Source organism: Amblyomma mixtum, chromosome 10 (assembly GCF_055824585.1).
Source record: "Amblyomma mixtum isolate Tamu chromosome 10, ASM5582458v1, whole genome shotgun sequence".
In the NCBI taxonomy this organism is placed as follows: Eukaryota; Metazoa; Arthropoda; class Arachnida; order Ixodida; family Ixodidae; genus Amblyomma; species Amblyomma mixtum.
In genome coordinates this window covers 159,044,913-159,071,200 of record NC_143021.1, presented here as the reverse complement: position 1 = coordinate 159,071,200, position 26,288 = coordinate 159,044,913, and the positions used below count along the sequence as shown (strand labels likewise).

The 26,288-nt window shown below is 45.3% G+C and overlaps 1 protein-coding gene across 1 annotated transcript in view; it reads left to right on the top strand.

Moving 5' to 3' along the window:
• LOC149327499 (1-phosphatidylinositol 4,5-bisphosphate phosphodiesterase-like) overlaps positions 1–26,288 on the top strand; it is a 129,864-nt gene that overhangs the window by 67,629 nt on the left and 35,947 nt on the right. The window contains 6 exon segments of the mRNA XM_089563975.1: positions 4,478–4,550; positions 6,495–6,598; positions 13,542–13,809; positions 15,483–15,582; positions 21,967–22,071; positions 25,873–26,025. Of these exon segments, the coding sequence (XP_089420101.1) occupies positions 4,478–4,550; positions 6,495–6,598; positions 13,542–13,809; positions 15,483–15,582; positions 21,967–22,071; positions 25,873–26,025 (803 nt within the window).

Below are 26,288 nucleotides of genomic sequence, written 5' to 3'. Positions count from 1 at the left end.
CGCATCGAATGCACTGTAAAAAAAATCTACACTATGCATAACCGTGCCAGAGATACAACAAACGCAGCGACTTGAGCAGTGCCCCGACCCGATTCAGATTGGAATTCTCAACACAGGTGCGGCGATTCTGCCTGTCAGTAAGTGGTAATAGCGTTCCATTAGCGTACAACCTATTAGATCGTGTAATTGCACATTTTCTGGTATTTGTGCATCAGTGAGTACTGGCGGGAGCGGAGAAGGCGAGAATGCGAATTGCTTTCAGTCAACAGGCTTGTATCGTTCGTAGTACGAACAGCCCTACGCAAGCGGCAGGAGGGGCCGAATTTCAATTTCATCGCGCGTATTTCCGCAAACAAACATTCTAATCATCAGAAGTGGATTCGTTTCGGTCATGTACTCGCTGTTTCCAAAATGTTCAGTTTGTAAACGGGGTACTCTGTCGCAAGCTCAGCATCTAAACTGTCACACTCGCCATGTCCAAGCAGGCAGCGAAAGCGTTCATGAAAAACTGCGCTCCACGAAAAACTAGATATTCATTGCTCTCCGCGATCTTGTGTTTCAACACATTTTGCTTTCGTTTTTCTAACATGCAACACCGTGCCACATTTGCCCTACATGCAACCGGCGACAAAAACTACATGTGCCAACTGCGAGCATGGCACTCACCGATGCTGATCGCTCGCTGCGTCGAGGAATGGTCGCCTGCTCCCAGTTGGTTATTGCAGGAGCTAATGGCATAGCACACACGAGGATGGACACGAGGCGAACGCCCACCCAGAATTTCTAGGCTTGACAGGAATAAAACGGGCGAATGACACTTTCAGAGATCGCACGCTGCTTCGTCTGCAGCCCACAGGCTGCAAATTATCAGTCCAAGATGGCGTCGGCGGTAGGTGGCGCTCGAGTAAAACAAACATGGCGGCGCCCAGGTATCGAAACTAAAATCATGTATATGCAAATCTTTTGTTAGAGAAAAAATAGTGCCAAACCATGCATACCTCAAGAAAGGAACGAGGACAAGACACAAGCGCTAACTCACAACTGAAATTTTATTGAAGCCAGGAAGCACCTTATGTAAGGTGAAGTTTCAAGGGGAAAGAAGGGTGACATGGATGAGAAGGTGAACAAAGGTTCTGGGAACGCAGAAACAGGCAGGCAGCCCAAAATCACAAAATAAAAAGAACAGTTACTTGATAGCAGAATCTAGAAAATTGAACTCAGAAGCAAAAAGAGGTAAAGATAGAGTGTTGACATACCTACAGCCAAATTTCTTTATGTAGAACGCCTCCAGACTAACACGTGCAGTTTTATCCGTGCTCTTGCCAAGAATCTTTGTCTCGTTTAACCAAGCCTCGCAACCGTCTCAGCTCACTACGTGCGCAACCAAATGTGCGTACTTATCTTTCATATCTGATAAATTTGGGGCATGGTCCCCCAAACACTCGTTGATGCAGCGGCATGGTTTGCACTATTTTTTCTCTAATTCAAGTATGCACCAACTAGCCCAAAAAGAGGTGTTAATGCGACTCTTGTGGGTTATCTGGTATTTGAGATGCTAAGTTTTAAGTAATAAGGTCTTTTTTTCTGTAGAGAAGCATGGTCATTGGTTAGCACTCGTGAAAAGGCAGCAATTAAAGGGGCTCTGGAAGGGCCTACGAATAAATTTGCCAGTATGCCTGGGATGTTAAAGGATGCCACTTCACGAATACTCTCCAGCAAGAATTTTTTTAATGCATTCGTTAGAAGCTGAGTTATCTGTAGTCAAAATTTGAATTTGAGTCTTTTTTCGCCTTTCCCTCTCCTCTCGTCATGCTTTGCATGCTGAAAGGTTGGCACACCTCCACCAGCCCCACCGCCAACGCTTGCGGAGATTCTCCGGGGGTGGAGCTTCCTGATCCGCTGGAGCGATGTGGCTGACTGCCCATGGTCATGGCAACTGCATGACGTCTGAAAACATCTAACCAATAGCCTTCTCCTAACTGTCATATGCAGACGCGTGGCATGGAGGAGAGTGCAAGTTTCAAAAGAGACTTTTAGTATAGCGTACGAGCAGTTACGTACGTTATACGCAAGCATTTAGCTGAAGGTTACTGTGGAAGTCGCAAGAGCACTTTTGGTTTACCATACAACCCGAACGCTGTACAACAGCTGTATACAACAGCTGTATCCTACCGGTACTCACCTATGGGGCAGAAACGTGGAGGCCTACAAAGAGGGTTCAGCTTAAGTTAAGGACGACGCAGCGAGCTATGGAAAGAAGAGTGATAGGTGTAACGTTAAGAGATCGGAAGCGTCCGGAGTGGGTGAGAGAACAAACTGGTTGAAATCAAGAAGAAGAAATGGGCTTGGGCAGGGCATGTAATTCGAAGGCAAGATAACCGCTGGTCCTTAAGGGTACGGGGTGGATTCTTAGAGAAAGCAAGCGTAGCAGGGGGCAGGAGAAAGTTAGGTGGGCGGATGAGATTAAGAAATTTGCGAGAATACAGTGGCCGCAACTGGCGAAGAACAGGGTTAATTAGAGCGTATAGGTTAATTGCCCTGCAATGGGCCTAGTCAGGCTGATGGTGATCATGATGAACCCGAATGCAACAATAGCCAAGGCTGCAGTGGTGCCATCTGATGTTGTAATGTAAAAACGTTTTGTGTCATATTTTTCGCGCTTAGCCAAAGCATTGGACAAGCTTATCCAAGCCATATCACATAGATAGCCGGTTGCATTGCGTCACCAATTGAGTCGTGCTACGAGCACTGCGACGGCCAGCTACGACCGGTCGTGGGCCAGCTGACTGCCGAAATGGCTACTTTTGGCAAGGCTGTGACTTCCTTGGCATGAAAATCCGAATCAAGCCAATCCACAGTCGGCGGTGTTGTGTTAGGGTTAGGAACGGCGGAATTTTTGTGCAGAATCTAAAATAGGCCAGGTTTATCACTCATTTGTTCTGCTGTCGGCGAGAGGAGGCGAAGCGAATATCACATGTCCCATTTAAGGGCAATGAATATGCCTGGAAACCCAGTAACATGAACAATTTCTCTCCAAAGCAGGTGACATGGGTGCCACCATATTGACCACGCTATTTTTCATGGCGTATGCAAGAGCACGCTCGCTAAATTAAAAAAATAGCATACGTAACGCGAACATACATAAAACCTCGGTTTGAAATAGCGTTTGGTGCATGCGCAGTACAATGACGCTATTTTATAGTGTTCGCTATGCCTTTGCGTATGTCTACATATGCTATACTAAAACTCTCTAATAAGTCACCTGAAAGGGCCTGCCAGCTTTCATGTGTGGTTGTGTGTTCTCTGCTGCTCGTAATTTGGCTCAGGTGCTCATGACAACACAGTGTAGTGATTGAGTGAGTTCCATAGAAGAGGTAAATTAGCCTATGTTAAATGAACAGATTTGGCTGCACAGCTTCCATATTTGGTTTGCACAGGTGCTTGCCATGTGCTAAACACCTCATGTGTTTGGATTCCCTGTGCTGGCTTTTGCGTATAACCACGCAACTGTGCGATGTCAGTGCACATTAAAGATCCCCAGATGGTCGAAATTATTGCACCTCTTTCTCTCTTTCTTCTTTCGCTCCCACCTTCCTCCCTTCCCTTACGCGGTTCAGGTGTCCACTGAGATATGTGAGACAGATACTGCGCCATTTCCTTTCCTCAAAAACCAACCAAACCAAACCAAATATAACCAGATGCCAGCTGTTTCAGAATTATGTTTTGTAAACACATGCTGTAGTCGTTAAATATGCACTTATTTTTTTTTCTTCAAATTTTATCTGCCTATGATTTGGCAACCTCTAAAACACTGGGTTTGTGCAGATTCCGTGGTTGCACCTAGTTGTTTATTGGTTGTTGAGTGTAACGGAGTGGATTCCAAGAGAAGGCAAGCGTAGCAGGGGGTGGCAGAAAGTTAGATGGGCGGATGAGATTAGGAAGACTGCGGGGATACGGTGGCCGCAACTGGCGAAGGACAGGGTTGATGGGAGAGACATGGGAGGGGCCTTTGCCCTGCAGTGGGCGTAGTGAGGCAGATGAGGATGACTGGAAGTCGTAAAGGCTAAGAAACATTTTGTGATCACATTCACAACTTGATGCCACCACAGTCTCGGCGGGAAGTGGGTGGGGGAGTTGGAATGCGCCCTCCTCTTCCCGCGTGTCCTCTCGTTTTGTTTTCCCGGCTGCTGTTGCCTCAGGAAACGGACTTGTCTTAGCCTCGAGTCTCTGATGCTCTCTGCTGGTGACATGCACTGCTCGCTTTCTGCCTTCTTTGCTACGGCCTGTTGTTTTGCACTGCTTTTGAGCATGAACTGTTGTAGTGTCACATGGTGTGACCACTCGGAAATTTGGACACTTTTTGCTCTATCCTCAGCTCTTGAATGTAAAAAATGAGGATTCTTATGGGCGGGGGGGGGGTAAGGGGGGGTGTGCATGTGAGTTGGTTCCAGTTCAATTCCTTGATTCATGCCAACAGCTACAACAAGCGACAGCTCAGCCGCATCTACCCCAAAGGAACAAGGGCTGATTCAAGCAACTTTCTTCCACAGGTGAGCCACTCCTGTGTTAAAGGCATCCTGCCCTATAAAAAAGGGAGTGAATACGGCCTTACTAGGTTTGAAATAGTGTATAATTATAGTGTGTGGTATCCAATCTGCTCCACCTCAGAGCATTCCCCTAGACACTTTGGATTATGGTTTTTTGAAGTCATTTCACTTTATATGACGCAAATGTTTTGCAGAAGAGAGTGAGCAGAGCTAGGCATATTTCGGAGTTGGTCCACTCTGTCCGGTGGCTGTTCTGGTTTCAAACCCCCAGATTAGAGGGACGATTGTAAATACATACACTTTTTTCTCAGTGTATGGCAAGTCCTAGGTGGGTTTTTGTAATGGTCTTTTTCTCCAGGGCAGTGCAAAATACAGTGCCACGGTTTTTTATTTTTGTGGATGCATTCTGTCGGGCAGTGCTTGGAGCACTAATGAGGTAGGATGTTGCTGGGATGCGTTTCTTTCGCCATGCCTCCAGTTTTCCTTGCTTCTGTACAAGCAGCCACATTAGAACACAGATGACCTCTCAGAGTCGGTTTCACGTCAGCGACAATAAGATTAGATCCAAGAAACAGCGCAGCGATGAAAGACAGAGCAAGTAGACGCTAGCTCTGTTTATGCTTTCTGCGTTTTCTTGTGCCAGAATCGTGTACCAACTAGCTCAACTCTCTATTCAGCCAAAGAAGATTAAAGGAACACAGTTGTTTACGTTGTCTTTCAGGGGACTGGAAAAGGCAAGTACCTCCCCCTTTGTCCCGCTCCTGTTTGGCAGACTCCACTATGGTGAACATTACAGGAGCTTTCAGAACCTTGCAGCTTAACCGTTCCGCTACTACGCCATGGGCCATCAGACATATACGACCAAAGTTTTAAGTGTGCCGCCGAAAATTTAAGTCGGCGCTCCTGGGCAAGCTGTGCCATCTAGTTTGCTTCTACAACACCAACTCTTTGTTTATTTTTTTTTTTTTTCATTTTCTAGTGCAAGGAAGTGACGGGAAAAATGAAACTTTGACTGCTCTTAGTCCGCCCTTCAGCAATCATGGTGGGTTGACAGTGTGGGTTGACACATCTACTCAGAAGAAAATTTGATACAAGAAATTTAAAGTTCAAAATTTGATAAATAGCGAATGTCTTGACCCAGGAAGGCAACAAAACAAACAAGGTCAGAATCGATAAAACAGTTGTGAATAAATCTGCTTCAAAATTGAGCATCCAGTCAGAAAACCGACACAGAAAAGCTCCGAATGTTCGTGCATTTCCCCGCAATACACAGCCGCCGTGGTTCACAAAATAATTTTCTTAAGAGTACTTCCTGGTTGATTTCAGCAATGAAACTTTGGGACAGCATAAAAAAAGAGGCAGACAAGTGGATACAGCAAGTATGAAAGTATAGCTTTCCTTTGTAGTCGTATGGCTGCACTCGGGTGGATGTCAATGAGTAATTACTCCCTTATTACTAATCTACTCCACCTTGGGGGATTCCCCTAAACATTTGGTGAACTCTGTTCCCACTTCGAGTTACTGATCAATTCGCTCTTGCCATACCATAAGCTTGCCGTCCCGGTTAGCTCAGTTGGTAGAGCGACTGGTCCGGTGAAGCGGTGGTTCTGGGTTTGAATCCCGGACCAGGACGAATTTTTCTTTAACTGCGAAGTTTCTGAGAAAGCTGTATAGCTTTCCTTTGTAGCCGTATGGCTGCACTTGGGTGGACGTCAATGAGTAATCACTCCCTTATTACAAGTATGAAAATTTTTTTTTTTTTTTTTGCCGTTTTTTTGGAATTTCAAAGTGTCCGAAACATAACAATTTCTCTGCTTGTGTTAGGAAGTGAGGCTTTGAGAAAGATATACTATGTGACTGTGGGTGAAAAAAATACTCTCACGAATGCACGGAATGACCACCGTATAGTAGTGTGTTGCTGAAGCATCTGTGGGGGGGTGGTTGCAGATCTTCTGGAATGCCGGCTGCCAGATGGTGGCGCTCAACTTCCAGACGCCTGACCTGCCCATGCAGCTGAACCAGGGCAAGTTTGAATACAACGGCGGATGCGGGTGAGTGCTCGGTCGGGGGCTGTGGGTCTGGGCATTTGCTCAGCTGGCCGAGGGTGCCCGTCTTTGAAGGGACCCTGAGGATACCTCCATTCACTTTTTGTTCTTGGTAGAAACCGATTCTGTAGCTCTTTCTGGGTACGATGACGTCAGTCTGGCAGCGGAAGACGCACTCATTGTTGAGAAAATTGAATTTGAAAATTCTCCCAGCGCTGAGTTCAAACCTGCGATATCTGCACTGAAAAAGATGCCATGATCATTGTTAACGGTATAGGGCTCCCATCCTGCAGAAATCTGGCATTGGCATTGTCGGCTTCATGAGCAAAAAAACAGGTAGCCCGCATGCCACCTATACTCCGTTTCATACATAGCAGGCAACGCTGCCAAAGCTAGAACGCCTGTTCGCGCAGGCTAAGTTCGCACTCAAAAAGTAGTTCGGCATAGAACCAAAGCGAACACAAACATATTTCGTAGCGACAAATCTTAAGTGCCGTGACTGGCCCATCCTTGACTTCGTTTTACCTCTTGAAACATTTTCGTCCTGCGACTCATCGAGATTTCGAGAAGCAAAAAGTACACGTGGCGGTATGATGTGCGGTTGGTAGGGTGAATCGCTTCTACTAAATCCGCGCCCGAAAAGTAGTTCACTCTCCACGAAAATTATGGCCAGAGAGCCTGAACACTGAGTGCCTCACAGCTTTGACCGTGATTTTCAGGGCTACTACATCGTTTTATACCGCTCTTTGTATTCATCCAAACAATGGCCGGAGTTACGAGAACAACGAATGATATGTGGCGGAGTGATATAGTTTCGCGGACGCACTACTTCAGCAACCTCCGCAGCGTTGCCTGCTATGTATGAAACGGAGTATAGGTTGTGTGACCATGTGATCCCATCACAACCTGCCCACTGGATTGTAAGCAAACTGCCGACCATGGTTAAATTAGTAATTGGTCATGAGTGGTTGCTCAGGGAGAGCAACAGACTGTGGCACATTGCTTAACCACTGCTGCCAGGAGTGGTGTGAGGACTGCCTGCATATTCTGTGATTGTAAAATAGAGAATGACCAATTCCGTGTGCATGGGCATTAACTCATTAGCGCTTTCGCGTCGTAAACTTAAGGCGGAGCTGGAGTTTCCCCTCCAGTTCTCCTGAAGGGTAGGCGGCACAACATGGCCTGTGGCATCCGTGGCCAAAAAATTGTGTCAGCACACCGCAGTTCACTTGCGAAATTAGCTTGTGATAGTGACACCAGCATTAAGGGACTCGAGGCGACACCTTTGGCATTACTACTTCATTTTTCAGCCTTTTCCAGCTTATAAAAGCTCCATCTTCAGCGAAATGAGCATCTTTGTCATTCGAGTGCTGTATTCAAGCGACACAGGCCAACTGCACTCTGCCTTCAATGTCCCTTTAACAGTATAAAATCAGGCCTCTTAGAACGTTCTTGCGGGCTAGTTGATTCACTGCAGAGAAGATTAGTACTGCGCGAATGGGACAGGACAGGAGAAGGAGAAACACAAACGACAACACAGGCGCCTGCGTTGTCGTTTGTGTTTCTCCTTCTCCTGTCCTGTCCCATTTGAGCAGCACTAATCTTTTCAGACCTCTTAGTTTGCGCTCTGGGTCTTTTGTTACGCATGCATGTGGCATCTGTCAGTGCTGCATGCTTGTAAGTCTGCACGGAACAAGGGCCAGTAGTGGTCACCTTGGCCACCCTGGGCTATTGTTCTATGGGCCTGTATCTTATTTTAAACGGTGCCAAAAGAGGCAGGGAGGAGGAAATGTTGCATGTCCTCTTTCTTTCTTTTGTGCTTGCTTCATTAAACAAAGATCGCCTTCATGAGTAACCTTGAGTCCCATTTTAAGGATGGGCTCAAATCATAGCTATCACTGCTGCTTGTTCAATAATGAAGGCAGCCAAATACTTAATAAGCTGCAGGAAATGTAAACCAGCCTGAGCAGGCTACGCCTGGCATGAGCCAACCTTGAGCAAAGCTTTTGTGCTTGTAACAACTTGGTGGAGGCCTGCACTTAGCAGCTGCTGGCCGCATTACCATGAACCTCGCACCTTCACGGGCACAACCGGTGATGACGTGGACGAGTGGCTCACGCATTACCAATGAGTGAGCCGTTGTAACAAGTGGGATACTAACGATCTTCTAACGAACGTCGTTTTCTCGCTTACTTACACGGCCCTTACATGTTACGAAAACGATGAAGACACCTTGGCATCCTGGCCACGCTTTGTAGGAGAACTTACTACAGTGGAACCTCGATTATACGACGTTCTGGGGACCGCGCGAAACCGTCGTATAATCCGGGTGTCGTATAATCGAAAATCAAAGAATGCGGCCAGTGGCGCTCGGCCTTGCGCCGAAAACTGTTGACCGGCTTCAAGCCTGCGGCAAGTACGCCAATCAGATTAAAAAAGACAAAACCCAGCATTTGAAACAGATTTGCAAAAAAATCTTTATTACCGTTTAAAAAAAAATCGGTAATTTTTTTTTTTTTGCACCTTTGCCCAACCTCGGCGCATCAACTTTCAAGGGCTGCCACGTCCGGCAGTAGGTCGCCAACATCGTCGCGCACGCAAGCAAAGCACCGGATGTTGTCGACGCTCTGCAACACGTCCGCGTAACTAGGATTGGGAGCGCAAGCCTCTGCATCGTTGTCCGCTTCCTCTTCGTCGGAAGTTACCGTGGGGCACAAGCATCCATTACTTCCATTACAAAAAGCGCCGTGGACGCCGCTGACCTCGCTTGGGCGAGCGCGGCCTCGCCCGCTTATCTGTTTTCTCATCAGCGTGGGCTCCTGCGGCCGCATCTGTTGCTGGGACGCGCGTCTTATCTTTTCTCTTTATCTTTCCTCTGATCTTTTAACTCTCCTCGGCAGCGGTGGTGGCTTGGCTCACGCCAGTAGGCGGGCCCGTGAGCTTTCCTTTTCATCCTTCTCTCAGTCGCAACAACACGCAGGCCGCGCCTCCTTGGGACTCCGACTGCACAGGCTCCACGAAAAAGAGAGCAAGTGCACTTGGCGGCCTCCGCAACGCTCTCTTCCCCGCAAAAACGGGGGTGCTTAGATTCGCATGCAGTTTTTTTTTTCTGAAATTTTTTTCCGAAAATAAGGGGGGTGCTTAGAATCGCGAAAAAACGGTACATCCCGGCCTGCGTTTGCTGATGACCTTTTTTGACGGACGGTACGAGCCAGCCGTCGTACGAAGCGGGGTCCTTCTAAAATTTGCGTCGTATAACCGAGGTTTTTAATGCATTGTCTCTATGGGGGTTTTGCCGGGACCGCACAAATTCGTCGTAAAATGCGGGTCGTCGCATGACCGGGGGACGTATAATCGAGGTTCCACTGTAAGTGCTTTGGTGACTTCTGCGAGGAAGAAGAGGGCCATTTGCTTGAGGGCTTTGCTGAAAACATCTATACATTTCTGATAAGCAAGGACAGCCTGAACTCCGTCGCCGATGCTGCACAGCACTGCCGAACGTTTGAGAACTCGAAGGTGCGGCAAACAACACCGAAATTTGGGTGCGTAGACAGTCACAACAGTCGCTGCAATTGATACTGCTTCCGCAAGTGATCTTGCCTCCACTATCCACCAGATAGTTCAAGAGGAATTTTCCCGCTGCCAGACATCACCTTGTGACCACACATTCACTTCTCTGCAGCGGCCAGCAGAGCCTTTTGCATTCAATGCAACGACTGTACTGCACACCGAATGCCTCAGTATTCTCGACCGTGCAACGTCCAGAGGTCGCAGCAGGACCAACGCTACTACGAGTGGCTACCTCTCGTCCATGACGAGAATGCACTTTGTGGTGCCTTATCAGTGGCTCCTGGCACCAATGAATGTTACCAGGCATGGACCTTTGAATGCCCACCTCTGGTCTGTTTTCACTGCAGGAATCCCGGACACATTTCAAGATTTTGCCATCGCTGTCGACCTTCTTGGTACAGGCCCTCAACCTTCACAGCCCGATGACTTCAATGTCGTATACAAGAGCGGGCGGCCACACACCGATGCAGACTGTCTTTCGCAAATGCCGCTTCCCTCAACCAATTGTGACAGTGACAGTTTTGACCATTACATCTCAGCCATCGTTCCAGAGTTTCCTGATGTTCATGTGTTTAAAACTGAGCAGTGTGAACATCTGGCTCTACAACCCCTCTTTGCCTCCACGTGCAACCAGGGAGCTACAGGCCGTTTTTGTGTCCGCGATGGTCTGTTATGGAAAAAGAACCAGTCCCTTGAGGGCCCACGATACCTGCTCATTGCTCCAACAACTCAGAGCTCCTCCATTTTGTATGTTATGCACGACGACCCTGCCTGCGGATATCTGGGATTGGCTCGTACGCTTCATCGAGCTCATGAGTGGTTTTACTGGCCGAAAAGGCGTTCCACGAGAGAAAGATATGTGGCCAGTTGCACACAGTGTCAGTGCTACAAACGCCCTACCTCCACTCCAACTAGCCACTTCACCGTGTGACACCTCCCAGCAGTCCGTTCGGGCAGGTTCGAATTGATATGCGTGGACCTTTTTCCAAATCCCCAAATGGAAATCGCTGGGCCCTGGTCTGTGCACACTACGTGACGCGTTATTGTGAGACGGCTGCTCTATCATCGGTTACCGCGCACCAAGTGTCGCTATTTATTCTTAACTCTGTCGACTTATGGTATAGACTACCGCGAGCGGTAATCAGTGACTGAGGCCGCCATTTCACTGCTGATTTGTTGAAGAGCTGCTACGTTTCTGCACGGTTACCTACCAGCACTCAACGCTACCTCAACCACAGACAAACGGTTTGACGGAACACCTAAACAGAATACTCACCAACATGCTTGAAACGTGTGTGGACTCTGACCATAAGAAAGGGGGCACCATACTGCCCTTCTTCACATACGCCTCCAATACCGATGCCCATGAAACAACCGGATTCAGTCCGTTCTGCCTCTTGTACGCTCACCCGCCTCGCTACACCCTGGACACCATCCTGCCATTTTCTCCCAGTGACAACTTGTGTATTACCGAGATCCTGTCTTTAGCTGAAGAAGCTCATTGGATTGCCAACCTGTGATCCATTGCTTCTCAAGAGCACTTCAAGGACCGCTACAATGGCCACCGCCAGCATGTTGTCTTAGCTCCCGGCAATATCGTCTGGCTTTGGCACCTAGTCAGGTGCCAACATCATCATCATCATCAGCCTGGCTACGCCCACTGCAGGGCAAAGGCCTCTCCCATGTCTCTCTCCAATTAACCCTGTCCTTGGGCAGACCTGAGAATGATTGGGCAGACCTGAAACTCTGTATTTATGACATATTGGGCCTGTTGCCAACGACGTGACCCTCTGGTGCACTTCAGTGGAAGCAGTTCTGTTCAAGCAATGTGAGAGAAGATGTCAGCCGACAGCGAAGTGCTTCACATGGCTGCAAAGTCTCCCTGTGGTGGTGCGACACCATTGTTGAGAACATGAGAGAGAGGCCTGCCACTGTTGAGGTGGGCATTGCTCCCAAAACATAAAGTTTTACACAACGTTCGACTGCTGCCGTGGATTGTGATTGACACTTAGTGCATTCACAGGAAAGGTCCTATGTGATGTCACCAACACAAACATGCTGTGCTTCATCAAATGAGCTTTATTCTGATTGCCTGTAACATGCTCTATGCTCTTACACTGAGGGTGAATGATAAATAGTAAAAAAAAAGTTAACGACACTCGTGCTCCATTCAATTCTTCATCGTGCAAGGCAAGCATTGGAGCACTCACGCAGTCAGAGCTATAGCGCTGAATCTCTCCTGTTTCAACAATCCCCCTTGTAAACTGGTTGCTGTGCGAATGCAGTACTCTGCAATCATGAGCTTCTTTTTGGCCTCTTGTAAAACCGGCAATGTCCTTCAGTGCATTGGCTTATCTTGTGATCATGTCCTCCTCATTAATGCATTGGCCATAGCGTTTCCTGTATGACAAAGGCACCCGGTAGCCAACGCAAGCTTCTTTGCAGTCCACGAATTTCTTTAACCCCCTTAGTGCCAAAAAGCTATAAAGGAATTGAAGGAAATAATTGTCACTTCCACATTATGCTAGCTGATGTGCCCACAAAAAAGTCAGTATCAAATTTTGTTATCATGGTGTTTCGAAATTTGAGAAATTGGCATGTCACCAGTTAGCAAAAGTTGCATTTTGTTGATTTTGTTCTGGTAGTCTGAGTTGTGTGAAAGACCAAATGAAAGGCTTCGAGCCAAGAGACAGTGAAAAATTTTTTTGTCCAACAAATGTTTGCCTATTTTTCCAGCATCCTTTGTCAGAAAATGAGAGATGAAAAATTTTTGGAGGCTGGCTGAAAGTCGCATGTTTGCATCTACTTTTTATTCACGCTGCTTGCTCAACAGTAATGGCAAACATTTTTATCAGAAAGCACCAGGTGCTGAAACTGCTCCGATTTTACGCCAATGACTCTAATGTGTGCAGAAGAACGTGAAAAGCCATGTGCTAGACAGTGTGAATCAGGGCAGTTCCGTGATCATTCTCTCCATGTACTGTCTCTGTCAAAAGTAACCAGGCTCCATGGTTTGCTTCTCATTCGTATAACAGAGCCCTCACGGCTTCCCTAAAGATCAAAAGGTTCTCTGAAGGTGAGAACAGGGGTTCTCCTTACAATACAGAGATTTAGAGCTTGAGAGCTGGCATAATAGCTTCCATATACAACTGAGAAGAAAAACATGCAGCCAGGTTACTTTTGACAAAGACTGTATGCACATAGACGACCGCATATATGGCTGGCAGTGCAGACGGAAGTGCACCGTAGTAGGGGACATTAATATAGTAATATAATACCAAGATTACTTTTATTTTCCATCTTAGTGATGGGGGATGTAAGGAAAGGATGCCATTTCGCTGCTCGGCTGCTACATGGGGCTTGCATGTTGTGTGCCCAGGTATCTGCTGAAACCCGACTTCATGCGGCGGGCGGACAAGACCTTTGACCCGTTTGCCGAGTCGCCCGTCGACGGTGTGATTGCGGCCCAGTGCTCGGTGCGAGTGCTCTCGGGCCAGTTTCTGTCGGACAAGAAGGTGGGCACGTACGTTGAGGTGGACATGTACGGCCTGCCCACGGACACCATCCGCAAGGAGTTCCGCACCCGCATGGTGCCCGCCAACGGACTGAACCCCGTCTACAATGAGGAGCCCTTTGTCTTCCGAAAGGCACGTTTCACCAGCCGCGTTGTAAATGTCCAGGTAGCTCCACGCAAAAACTGCAGGCGGGTCTCCTGGAGGCAGGAGCACACTGTCAAGGGGGAGGGGGGGAATCTTATTACTGGAGTCATCGAGACTAGCATTTTGAGAGTAGCTGCAATGTAGCAGCCTCCAGCTGACTGATGATACCCTGGAGCTAGAAGAGCATCCGCAGTGAACTCCTTCAACTCTGTCAGCACTGATGCTCATGTTGTGCGAACACCTTCATTGGCAACAGAGGTGGTCGAGATCAAACACAGTGCAGATCCAGAGTTGCTATGCAGTCAATTCGATTGCGAATGAATTAGATCCAGCTCGACCAGTTCTTGAAGCGTGATCAAGCCTTGTGATCTAGGTCGAGAGCTGCTACCCATGTGCTCCGGGTAGCAACAACAGTCGATAGGAGGTATCTGCAAACAATTTACACAGGGCAGGGATCACTTGGCTCATGAAACAAAATTATGTATAGTACAGGACACAGGAGCTTCTGGCAATGCTTGGTTAAAAAAAAATATTTAAATAGAAATGCACCGGTACTATCGCAATTAAAAGTTTACGGGACATGAGTATGAGGGAAAAGAAAATTATTTCAACGCAGTCACATAATTCAGTCTCCTGAAATATGTCAATATATGAGGAGACATGCGTGCTCTATCCACTGGCAACACGGCCAAGCGAATACATAGCAAGGTAGAGCTGCAATAAACCTTTTTCCGAGAACACACGTCCCGCAATATTTTCATAGCAATAGTACATACAGACAATTGACGCATGGAAATGAATTGCTCAATTATGCCACACGTGGCAGCATTGCACATCAAGTGCACTGAGAGCATCAGTTGCAGCCAGACTTGATCAGGATTGGAAATCCTCATGTGACAGCAGTATTGGATTTCACTTTGCTGTTCATGCCTTGTGCGCTTTGTGGTGGAGTGCATTGTGATGCAAAACTATCAATAGTACTATCGATATTGTCGATAGCTGATTCACTATCGAACTATCGATGGTAAAAAAGACTGTCGATAGTACTGTCGATAGTACTTTCGATAGTTCTCCTGATAGTGCTATCAATAGCTGTATCGAAACTACTTGTTATATATAGTACTATCGATTCTATAAAATCAACCACGCATACCCACTGCATCCTAAACTTGGTTTCCCGAGTGTGTGGTACGGAGGTGATGGTGTGAGTAACTGACATGACTCGCCTGCTATCGCTGCCTACGCGTCACCGAGCTCTGCAGACATTCCCTACGTAAAGTATCGCAAATATTTTGGTTATATTGCAGGCCAACAAATGTATAATATCAATATTGTTACTATCAATAGTCTTACCATCGACAGTTTCACTATCGACAGTCTTGCTATCGATAGCGGTACTATCGCTAGTAATACTATCGATAGCAACACTATCGATAGTAATACTATCGATAGTAGAACTATCGATAGTTCTTTTATACTATTGGTAGTTTAAAAAAAAGTATTGATAGTATCGATAGTCAATTTTCGGATAGTGAGTCGCATTCTCTACAGTGTAAAAGAGAGTGGTCATTCGGGGCTTCTCCATTCCTTGCCTTTTTTTGCTGTTCTTCAAGGTTGCCGCCTTCATCCTCTGGTGGCATAAATGCCACATTGGTGTGCAGGTTGTTCTTCCTGATCTGGCTGTGATCCGGATAGCTGTGTATGATGAGAATGGCAAAATGCTGGGCCAGAGGATCCTCCCCATGGACGGCCTCCAAGCAGGTGGGCTTTCGCTCTTTCAGAAAACGGTGGCTGTGACAGTTTTAAGGGGGGAAGAGGGTCTTAGAAACAAATTTTTACTAATGAAGTCACAACAGTGAAACCTTTGAGGAACATGCATTTGCTGCTGAATCCAAATACGCTATTGAATTTTATGTACAACAAGTCCTTGCGCACTTGTGGAATCTGTTGGGTAACTTCTGCCGAGAATTTGAAAGAAATTGTACTGCAGGGAACTTGTTAGAGTGCATGCCATTGGTTTCTCTTGACATCAAGCTATGCAATAAGGGTGAAATTATCAACCTGCCTGTTATAGAAGGTGAGTTATAGGATATTGAAATCATCAGTTTCTTCCCGTTTGTTAAGTGGCAAATTCAAAACCCTGTATCTCAACTTCTATGATAGGCAAGATAATAATTTTGTCCTTATTGCATAGTTTGATGTCCAGACAAGCCAATGGCATGCGTCCTAGCAAGTTTCCTGCCACAAAATTTATTGAAAGCTCTCAGCAAAAAGTTACATAACATTATATAAGTGCACAGGGACTTTTTTTACTTAAAATTAAATTACATATTTGGAATCAGCATGCAAAAATACATCTTTCTAGAAGATTCCATTACTGTGACTTCATTAACAAAAATTCTTTTTTCAAAGGCCAGCTTCCCCCCTTAAAAGAAGTTGGGCTTTCGTAGCACTTGCCTAGTACAGGCATAGTATCGTCTTTCTTCCCAGAACACGTTCCCTGTTTCTATCCTTTCTCAGGAGTTGTCTGTTTGTTTGTTTGTATCTAGTGACATGAAAACTTGTATATAAGGAACCAGGACACACAGAAGGACAGGACAACGAGTGCAACAGCTGATTTATTCAGAAGCCTTCACCTCCAAATGTGAGGCAAGCCAGCTCATGTGTGAAAGGTGCTGACAAAACAGGCCTGGGAAAATGTGCAACCATCATCATACCTTGCAAATTAGAATTCAAAAAGGCTGATTCGCTTCTGTACAAGGCCACTGCAGTGTCAAATTCTAGATTTGCTTTTCTGTTACTCTCTTCTGTATGGCTGCATTTATCCTTAGGATGCTTTTTAGCTGATGATGATTTATGTTTTCAGTAGGGGTATGCGAATATTCAAAATTTCGAATGTGAATACGAATATGTTTGTTATTCGGTTATATTCGATTTGAGAAACTGATGTTCGTGCACTCATCACAGACTTATCGGTGTTCATGTGATGGAGCCTCTTCAGAGTGCCTTTAGGCAGTTTTTTTTTGTTTTTTTCTTATGGTGCAGGAACATGTAATAGCTCAACCTTTGGTTAATTCAGGCACTTCTTCCATTCTCTTTAAGTCCAGATTAATGAAGTTTTACTACCTATCATGTTATTTTTAGTTGCCAGTCATGCATCTTTTATAGATTTCAATTTGTTACCCAATTTGCATGACCATAGTGCAGGTTACTTGCTATTATACTGTCTAATCAAGCAGTATACATTTCTGTGGTCATGTTATCTTTGGTATGGGGGAGAGTCAGTTAGGGTTCTTTGTATTTTGGTTGCAATGACCATACAATATTTTGAAAAAAGTATGGATGACATTTTCTAACTTTTATTTTTCTGATATTTTTCTGATATTCGTCTTGATATTCAAAGGCATTTTTCATATTCATATCCGATTTGTAGTCTAAAAGTTCAATATTCGTGCATCCCTCTTTTTCGGAGATTGCGGGGATAGGGGCGAGTGAAAGAAATCGGATGCTATTTTTCGCATTAAAGTTCACATAAAAATTAGGTACCTAGTTTGGCAAAATGTTTTACTATATTCATATTTATCAAGTTTTCTCGGCATTCAATGCTTTATTTTTAGCCATTATTCTTTAAACAATCTACAAATGACAATTCCCATCATAAAACTGTTTACCAAATCATATTTCTTTTTTTCTCATTAGCTGCAAATATTTCATCATGTACAATACCATATGCCGCCGTTCAGCACTTCCAAGTTTGCGCTGAACAGGTTTGCGTTAGTTTCTGCACTGCGAAAATGTTTCTTCAATATTAAAGCCGTGGAGGATGGCATTGACGTACTTGGACCTTGACACAATGACAATAGTAAGATGTCCAATCCCTGACTGTGTTCTCGCCTCTTGCTTCTGAATTGAACTTTTCCAACCTATACTCAGATTAAGGTGGACCAGTGATAACGAGAGTTAAAAGAGGTCAAAAACCATCAGTAGTACATTTTCAGATGCTGCTTTAGAATAAGTACTGAGGACCCACTAGCTTTCTTGTGGTGCCATCAGCTTTGTGCAGTGGCAAACTATATTTTCTTGTAACAAGGCAGAAAATTGAGTGATTTGGCAAACGTTCATCTTTGAGAAGCAGTACCACGATACGGACACTAAGAAGGCGTAACTGGCAACTTGCATTTTTTTTTTTTCAGAAAGGCTCTCTCTATCTCTCTCTCTCTCTATATATATATATAAACGTAATTCGGTTGACTCACGGTAGAAAAACAACAACTTTATTCTAACGTTTCGACCAGGGTCTGGCCTTCGTCAGAGTGATGGGGTACAGGCAAAAGACACAGTTTATAAGGGAATGTACGCGGGGAGGGAACATTCTGAATGCGCATCGCAGCGGCAAGCACCTCAGTATGAATCGCCAGTGAATGATAAATGTAGTCAACGAAGCACAGTGAAAAATTACTAAATCATCGTGGAGGATAACTGCAATCACATTGTGAAAAAAATGTAAATAATACAAAAATGTTTTGGTCGTAGCTCAAATGCACAAGAAAAGGCGAACATTAACAACAACAAAAATAAAATAAAAAAAATAATAAAATCATCAGAGACGAGAACACAGGTGAATACCACTTTTGATTAAACAACGCCTCTTATGAAAGGGTATGGTACTAAGATGCGGTGCTGTTTCAGAGATAAGCCATTTACTAAGAAAGAAAAAAGCGGCACTAACAGTAAAAAGAGGCCGAAAATGATCAGTGTAGATGAAACACGGCATGATACTATAAAGTGTTGCGGTTATGACGATAGTCAAGTCAGCTTCCCAACATTTTCATTGAGACCGCAAGAAACAGTATTAAATTTGTGTATAAAAAATGATTCACGAACTTCGCGTTCATGATGGGTCTTGAAGCCTGATTCCAGTAAAGTTACTTGAATTTTATCGAAAGGGTGCTTAGTGCTGTTCACATGTTTAGAGATAGGAAGGCTAGGCACTGTCTTGCAATGAGCTTTGTGATTATTAAAACGATATCTGAATGGTGTTTCTGTTTGGCCAATATACTGAATTTTGCAGACTGAGCATTCAAGCATGTAGATTACGTTGCTGGTATCACATGGGTAGTTTTCCCGAATTTTCACTTTAAAGTGTGACGCAGTGCTGGAAGCCGTTACTGATGTCATCATCTGCGCGCAGACTTTGCAACGTTATTTATTACATGGATGACAGCCGATCGACACACTTATGCTTGTTTTAGAAGAAGTGAGAATGTCGCTGAGGTTTTTGCCATGGCGATAGACGACCCGGGGAGCTTGTTGAAAAATGTGTTTGAGTCGATCACTTTGCATGAGAATGACATAGTGTTTTTTCTAAATGCCCGCGACGTTTGGAACCGATGCTGTGTGGGTTAGTACCAGGTTGATATGCGATTGATGGGATTGTTGGTGTTTTGCTTTGAGGAGTGCCTCACGGTCAAGAAGGCCTGCGCGTTCTACAGCGTCGTTTATTAATCGCGCAGGATATTTCCGTTGAGTCAGGGCGTTTCGGAGGTTAGTACAGTTTCTTTCGAAGTTGCGCTCGTTAGAACATATCCGTTTAAAGCGGACGGCTTGTCCGAAAGCAGCCACCTTAAACACTGGAAGACTAGCATCCCATATGGACAAGCCGGCCGCTTTAAACGGATATGTTCTGACGAGCGCAACTTCGAAAGAAACTGTACTAACCTCCGAAACGCCCTGACTGAACGGAAATATCCTGCGCGATTAATAAATGACGCTGTAGAACGCGCAGGCCTTCTTGACCGTGAGGCACTCCTCAAAGCAAAACACCAACAATCCCATCAATCGCATATCAACCTGGTACTAACCCACACAGCATCGGTTCCAAACGTCGCGGGCATTTCGAAAAAACACCATGTCATTCTCATGCAAAGTGATCGACTCAAACGCATTTTTCAACAGGCTCCCCGGGTCGTCTATCACCATGGCAAAAACCTCAGCAACATTCTCACTTCTTCTAAAACAAGCATAAGTGTGTCGATCGGCTGTCATCCATGTAATAAATCACGTTGCAAAGTCTGCGCGCAGATGATGACATCAGTAACGGCTTCCAGCACTGCGTCACACTTTAAAGTGAAAATTCGGGGAAACTACCCATGTGATACCAGCAACGTAATCTACATGCTTGAATGCTCAGTCTGCAAAATTCAGTATATTGGCCAAAGAGAAACACCATTCAGATATCGTTTTAATAATCACAAAGCTCATTGCAGGACAGTGCCTAGCCTTCCTATCTCTAAACATGTGAACAGCACTAAGCACCCTTTCGATAAAATTCAAGTAACTTTACTGGAATCAGGCTTCAAGACCCATCATGAACGCGAAGTTCGTGAATAATTTTTTATACACAAATTTAATACTGTTTCTTGCGGTCTCAATGAAAATGTTGGGAAGCTGACTTGACTATCGTCATAACCGCAACACTTTATAGTATCATGTAGTGTTTCATCTACACTGATCATTTTCGTCCTCTTTTTACTGTTAGCGCCGCTTTTTTCTTTCTTAGTAAATGACTTATCTCTGAAACAGCACCGCATCTTAGTACCATACCCTTTCATAAGAGGCGTTGTTTAATCAAAAGTGGTATTCACCTGTGTTCTCGTGTCTGATGATTTTATTATTTTTTTAGTTTTTTTGTTCTTGTTAATGTTCGCCTTTTCTTGTGCATTTGAGCTACGACCAAAACATTTTTGTATTATTTACATTTTTTTCACAATGTGATTGCAGTTATCCTCCACGATGATTTAGTAATTTTTCACTGTGCTTCGTTGACTACATTTATCATTCACTGGCGATTCATACTGAGGTGCTTGCCGCTGCGATGCGCATTCAGAATGTTCCCTCCCCGCGTACATTCCCTTATAAACTGTGTCTTTTGCCTGTACCCCATCACTCTGACGAAGGCCAGACCCTGGTCGAAACGTTAGAATAAAGTTGTAAATAAAGACGACTCAAACACAGTTGAAAAAGCAGGAAATGCAGATAAAAAAGAAAATAGGCAAGCAACTGAATTTACAATCAAACAAGCATACAGGCAACACTTTTACAATCATTGAAGAAACAAGACCTTAACTACAATGCATATTTCGCAGTGAGGAAAAAAAACATCAGTGGAGGTAATGGTTGCAATATCATGTGGGAGTTTATTCTATTCGCAAGTTGTTTTGGGGAAGAAGGACATCTTGAAGAAGTTCGTTTTACACCTGATCTCTTTAATTTTAAAGGCATGATCAAGATGCAGTGCGACATATTCGGGCTGTCGCAGATAATTCTCCCTGTTAATACCAGTCTTATTGTGAAAGACACTGCGGAGAAATTTTAGTCTAAGAAGTTTCCTTCGCTGCTGATGGAGACGAAATGCGAAAACACCTGTGTGCTATGCGTTATCAGTGCACACAAGGCCTTCAGGCTGTTGGAATTAATCCAGAGCCCTCCACTATAGCAACTTTGTCTGCCCATGTGCAGTTCTTAACCCTGCATACATACCACGCTGAAACTGAGTGTATGCCGGAATGAAGGTCCTCCCAGTGTATTATGCCTTACAACTCCTTAGTCTGTGTTGTCAACAGAATGGAGAGCTGGGCTAGTGGTAGGTTGTTCATGATGGAATTTGTGGGCGTGAACAAGCAGAACACAGAGAAGATACCACAGGACAGGCGCCTTTTTCACAACTAGTTTAATGGGAAGGCAACAAACACTTAAATATGAAAGGATATCACAGGTAGGTACAGATAAAAACAGTTAAGATTTCATGTTGTGACTAAACTAACTCAATATTTACGCAGATAACCTATTTCCTTCTTCGTAAGCGATACTGTCGGCTTACTCGCACAATTACCGTACGAGGCAATGTAGAAAGCTTCCATCACCTCCCTGGTTCTTTGTTCAGGGTGACGGAGTAGAATCCGTGTTGCCGCAAAGATAGGCCGGCAATTATTACATTCTTGGATGTATTCCTTCACCACTGAGGCCCTGCCATTGTTGTGCTCTTTAAGGCGAATGTTCAAACAGCGCCCAGTGTACACCAGACCACAGAGAAACCACAGAGTGCTGTCACCCTTCTGCACTGTGGTCCCTTTCTTCTCTCCCTAGGCTATCGGCACGTGTCCCTGCGGACAGAGGGCAACTTTCCCATGTCGCTCGCCATGCTGTTCATCTGCATCGAGCTCAAGATCTACGTTCCTGATGGCCTAGGAGGTGCGCTCCTCTTCTTCTTACTGCTGCCTACTGAAACTGCAGGGCACTCTTGTCCTGTTGGCGTACAATTTGCATTGCTTCTCCTGGCAACATGTGTACTTTTGCAGCATAACTTTTAGCACACAGGTTCAGAGCGGGCGGAGTTGAAATCAAGCAGTGCTGCACTGTGTCTACCTTTCATTATTCGCCCCCTCAAATTTTTTGGGCAGCTGCCACAGTGGCTCAGTGGTTATGGTGCTTGGCTGCTGACCCAAAAGACGTGGGTTCGATCCCGGCCACGGCAGCTGAATTTCAATGGAGGCGAAATGCTAGACGCCCGTGTACTGTGTGATGTCAGTGCACATTGAAGAACCCCAGATGGTCGAAATTATCCGGAGCCCTTCACTATGGCGTCCCTCATAGCCTTAGTCGCTTTGCGGCATTAAACGCCATAGACCGTACACCATTTTTTGGGGGCAGACTTGTCCATAACTGTGTCTTGCATAGAAAGCATTACAGACTTTGTTCTGAGCCCCAAATGAACACTGCTGTCACTTGTGATATTTCTCACAAAGCATGGGACCTTTTGGGAATTGTGTTGCGCAAGAACTGGTAGAAACAGACGAAAATAAAATAGTGCCAGTCTTGTAAACCTTGCAGGATAGTCAGTCTATGTTTGGCCGTTGTTTCTAGGATAGTGAACACAGTAAGGATTGGCGCAAGCCAAAGCTGAGCTTTGCAGAAAAGCAGATACAGTTGGGACTGGAAACAGGCAACCCAGACATGAGCACTGGGCTAAGAACATTGTGAAGCAGAGGCATGTGGAACTATGCTTTGAGCCTTGCCGGTTAGCATGCCTACTCATCGAGCTACCTTAGGCGGTGTCGTGCATGCCAGCTATCATCATCTGTGGTTTGTGATGTAATAGGATGAGAAGGGTGCAGACAGGGCAGAGGAGAGAGAACAGCCATCTTGGGAGAGATGCACCTAGTGTGTGTGTGTGTGTGTGTGCAAACCGGATGCAGACATGCTTTTACTGAAGTTGTAACCTAAGCCCTCCCTGCAGATCCAATTGCGTATGTGTGGCAGATGCCTAACAAACGCCCTGTCAAGTAAATGAGCATCACAGAGAGTAGTAAGAGCAGAGGTGATTGAGACATTTATTTGCCCTATCACATATTGATATTTATGTAAGTCTTCATCACTGCCCATTATAGAAATGCGCTTGTTCACAGGCAACATATAAGCTATTTTTTAACCTTATGGGTTGTTGTGAAAGCCTCACAGTTGTGTCAATGGGATGGGATGCTATGGCAGTGAAAGTGTTCTTACTCTGCCGATCGCAGGTCGTGCAAGTGATGCCTACCCCAATCTCTTGCGTCTCTCACTGTGTTGCTTTGTTGCCATGAGCACAATTTATTGCAAGAAGGGAGATTCCTTTTGTGGGCTAGCTGGAATATCACTTGAGCTTGTATCAACAGCATTTGTCTGCTCTATATATGCTCGTCTAAACCATTTCTTCCTCTATGTCGCTGTCTTGCTTGCATGGAGAAGTTGCTGTTATACAGTATGACTGCATTTGCATGTTTCTTGGAGCATACTGTCGTTGTAGTGTGGCAGTGTCTGTTTTGCATTATCATGCAAAGGGCAGTGTGTTTAGTACTTTCAGTTCATTTTAAACTTTTTTTTTTCTCATCATCCTGGAGATGGAGGTGGGCTCAGGAGAAGAGGGACCTAAATGTCACTTCACCTGTGACACCCAAGGCATACAGGAAGACCAGAAAGGCAAATGTTCAAGAGCTGCGCTGCTTAGAATTACAAGAAGGTAGATGCAGTTAGTGGAGGTTGTTTCAGTTGTTAGTTGTGAGGTGTAATGGCATTCTTTAGAGCAAGGAAGGTTGGAGAAACTAGACAGCGGGGAAGCAAAGGGAAAATTGGGCATGGGCAAGAATGAGGTGTACGTTGTGAGAGACAAGAAGGCACCGTCATCGGTAATTGGGATCAGATAGGGGAAGTAGCACAGGAATTCTTTTCAAATATAGAAATGACCATGATACTTATGACAGGGCCAGTGGTGCCAAGGAAATGGTTGTTCTGGGGATAACAAAAGCAGTAGTAAAGAAAGATTTAGAAGCAGTGAAAAGAAAAAATATAAAGCAATGCTTCGGGGAAGGATGTGCCAGGCAAGGATCAAGTGACTGCAAAGCTATTAAAGATAGTGGGGACATTGCACTGAAAAACTTTCCGCCCTACAATGCCTCATGACTGTGAGCCTGCTGACAGCTTGGAAGAATGCAAACATCATGCTAATCCATTAGAAAGGGGACGTCAAGGGCTTGAAAAATGTTGGACAGCATTTTACTGTCTTTTGCTTGCAAAGGATTCTATCAGTGATCACTTCAGTGATCACTGATAGAATCAGATCAACCTTAGATGTCAGTCAGTTGTGGAAACAGACTAGTTTTCGGAACGGGCATTCAGCAACACACCACAGTCACATCATCAATGAGGTGGTAGAGAAATACTAATATAGCCAACCCTTCATAGATAATGTAACCTTCATAGATTACAAGAAAGTGTTTGATTCTTTTAAAACATGAACAATCATGCAGGCATTGCTTAAACACAGTGCAAAAAAGGCATATTGCCACGACGCACTGTATGTCATATTTGTTCTTTGCTTGCGCTCTTTATGACTGGCAGCACGCAGCCTTATCACTTTTTTTTTTGTCGCGGAAGAGTCGACCACATTTCTCTGGAATGCTTGCAGCTGCACGCAACTGTTTCTGTGATGTTTGACATAGCCATAGGTGGTACAGGTGCCCTATCTTGAGAGGTCATCATCGCCTTCAAATTGAACATGGTTGAGAGAGTGTCAGCCGTTCTGATCCTTGACACTGCCTACAGCAGCTGCTGCTGCAGCTGCCACCGAGTTGTTCAGTTCTTTGTGGGTGCGAGTTCGCCCAGGAAAGAGTGGGAGTGACACCAACCTGCCCTTCTTTTGTCAATGGCACTGTCCGAGACTGTCATTTATTTATTTATTTATATGTCCATACTATCGGTCCTAGTTCGGACCCCGATAGGGGTGGGACTGAAACAAACTACAAAGCAAAGTGCACAAAGCCGTACATCATAACAACACATGTGCTGTTCTAAGCAACCGCAATCGGCATACATTCAAAAATGGCAACCAAAGTTATACAATGACAACAAAAACTGTGACAGTATTAGCTTGTAATATTGTACATTTCTTCAAGGCGGGACCGAAATTGTTCGCAATTTGAGGCTATAACGACATTTTCTGGGAGTCTGTTCCAGTGTCTTGCTGCAGGTAGAAAGAATGAATGGCTGAAGCACTCCTTCGAAAATTTCTCCTCGGTCACACACATGCGATGCTTATGACGGGTTCTTTGCGTTAAGTCAGACTTCCTTTGACAATATATAAAGGGTTTAGAAGATATCTTTAAATTTATTAGAGGGAAACCAGTCAGAAAGACAAAGGACGAAGAAAGGAACGCACACAACGACAACTGGGGAGAGTCGCAGTCGTGGCCCAGATTTCGAATCTCCTGCTTTGAACAGCGACCGCTGTAGACAGACCATAACACAAAGGAAGGTGGAAGTGGGAATTGTATTTGGGCTGCCTTTGAGAATGCTGTGGCAAAAGTGTTGCTGCCTAGATTGCGGTTCTCGTATTTTCACAGAAAGAGGGTGTCTGCCAGGCACAAAATCAAAAGTTGGGGGGGGGGGGATTGGGCCACTGGTTGCAAAGAGTCAGCTGGGCAGGCAGCGACTGGATCATGGTCTTCTATCCCAATGCAGACCTGATGGATGCCCTGTCGGACCCCCGAGCGTTCCTGTCAGCCCAGGAGAAACGGCTCGTCCAGATGCGGGCCATGGGCATCGAGGAGGCCGACATCCTCGTCAACCGGCCAGAGCTGGGCTCCCAGCAAAAGAAGGACGACGAAAAGAGAGGTGCTGCCTCGCTGTGCAGTTGGAGTGCAGTAAAACATCGTTTATATGTTTTCAAAAAAAATTTTGAGGTGGGAAAGCATATTAACATAGGAAGAGCAAGGTTCCGGGCTAGTTGGTAGTGCTTTTAAAAGGAAGAAACAGCGTGAAGAGACATGGACACATGAAGAAACGACACACACACACACGAGTGCTGCACACACAGAAACGACACACACAACGATTGTGTGTGTGTGTCGTTTCTTCATGTGTCCATGTCTCTTCGC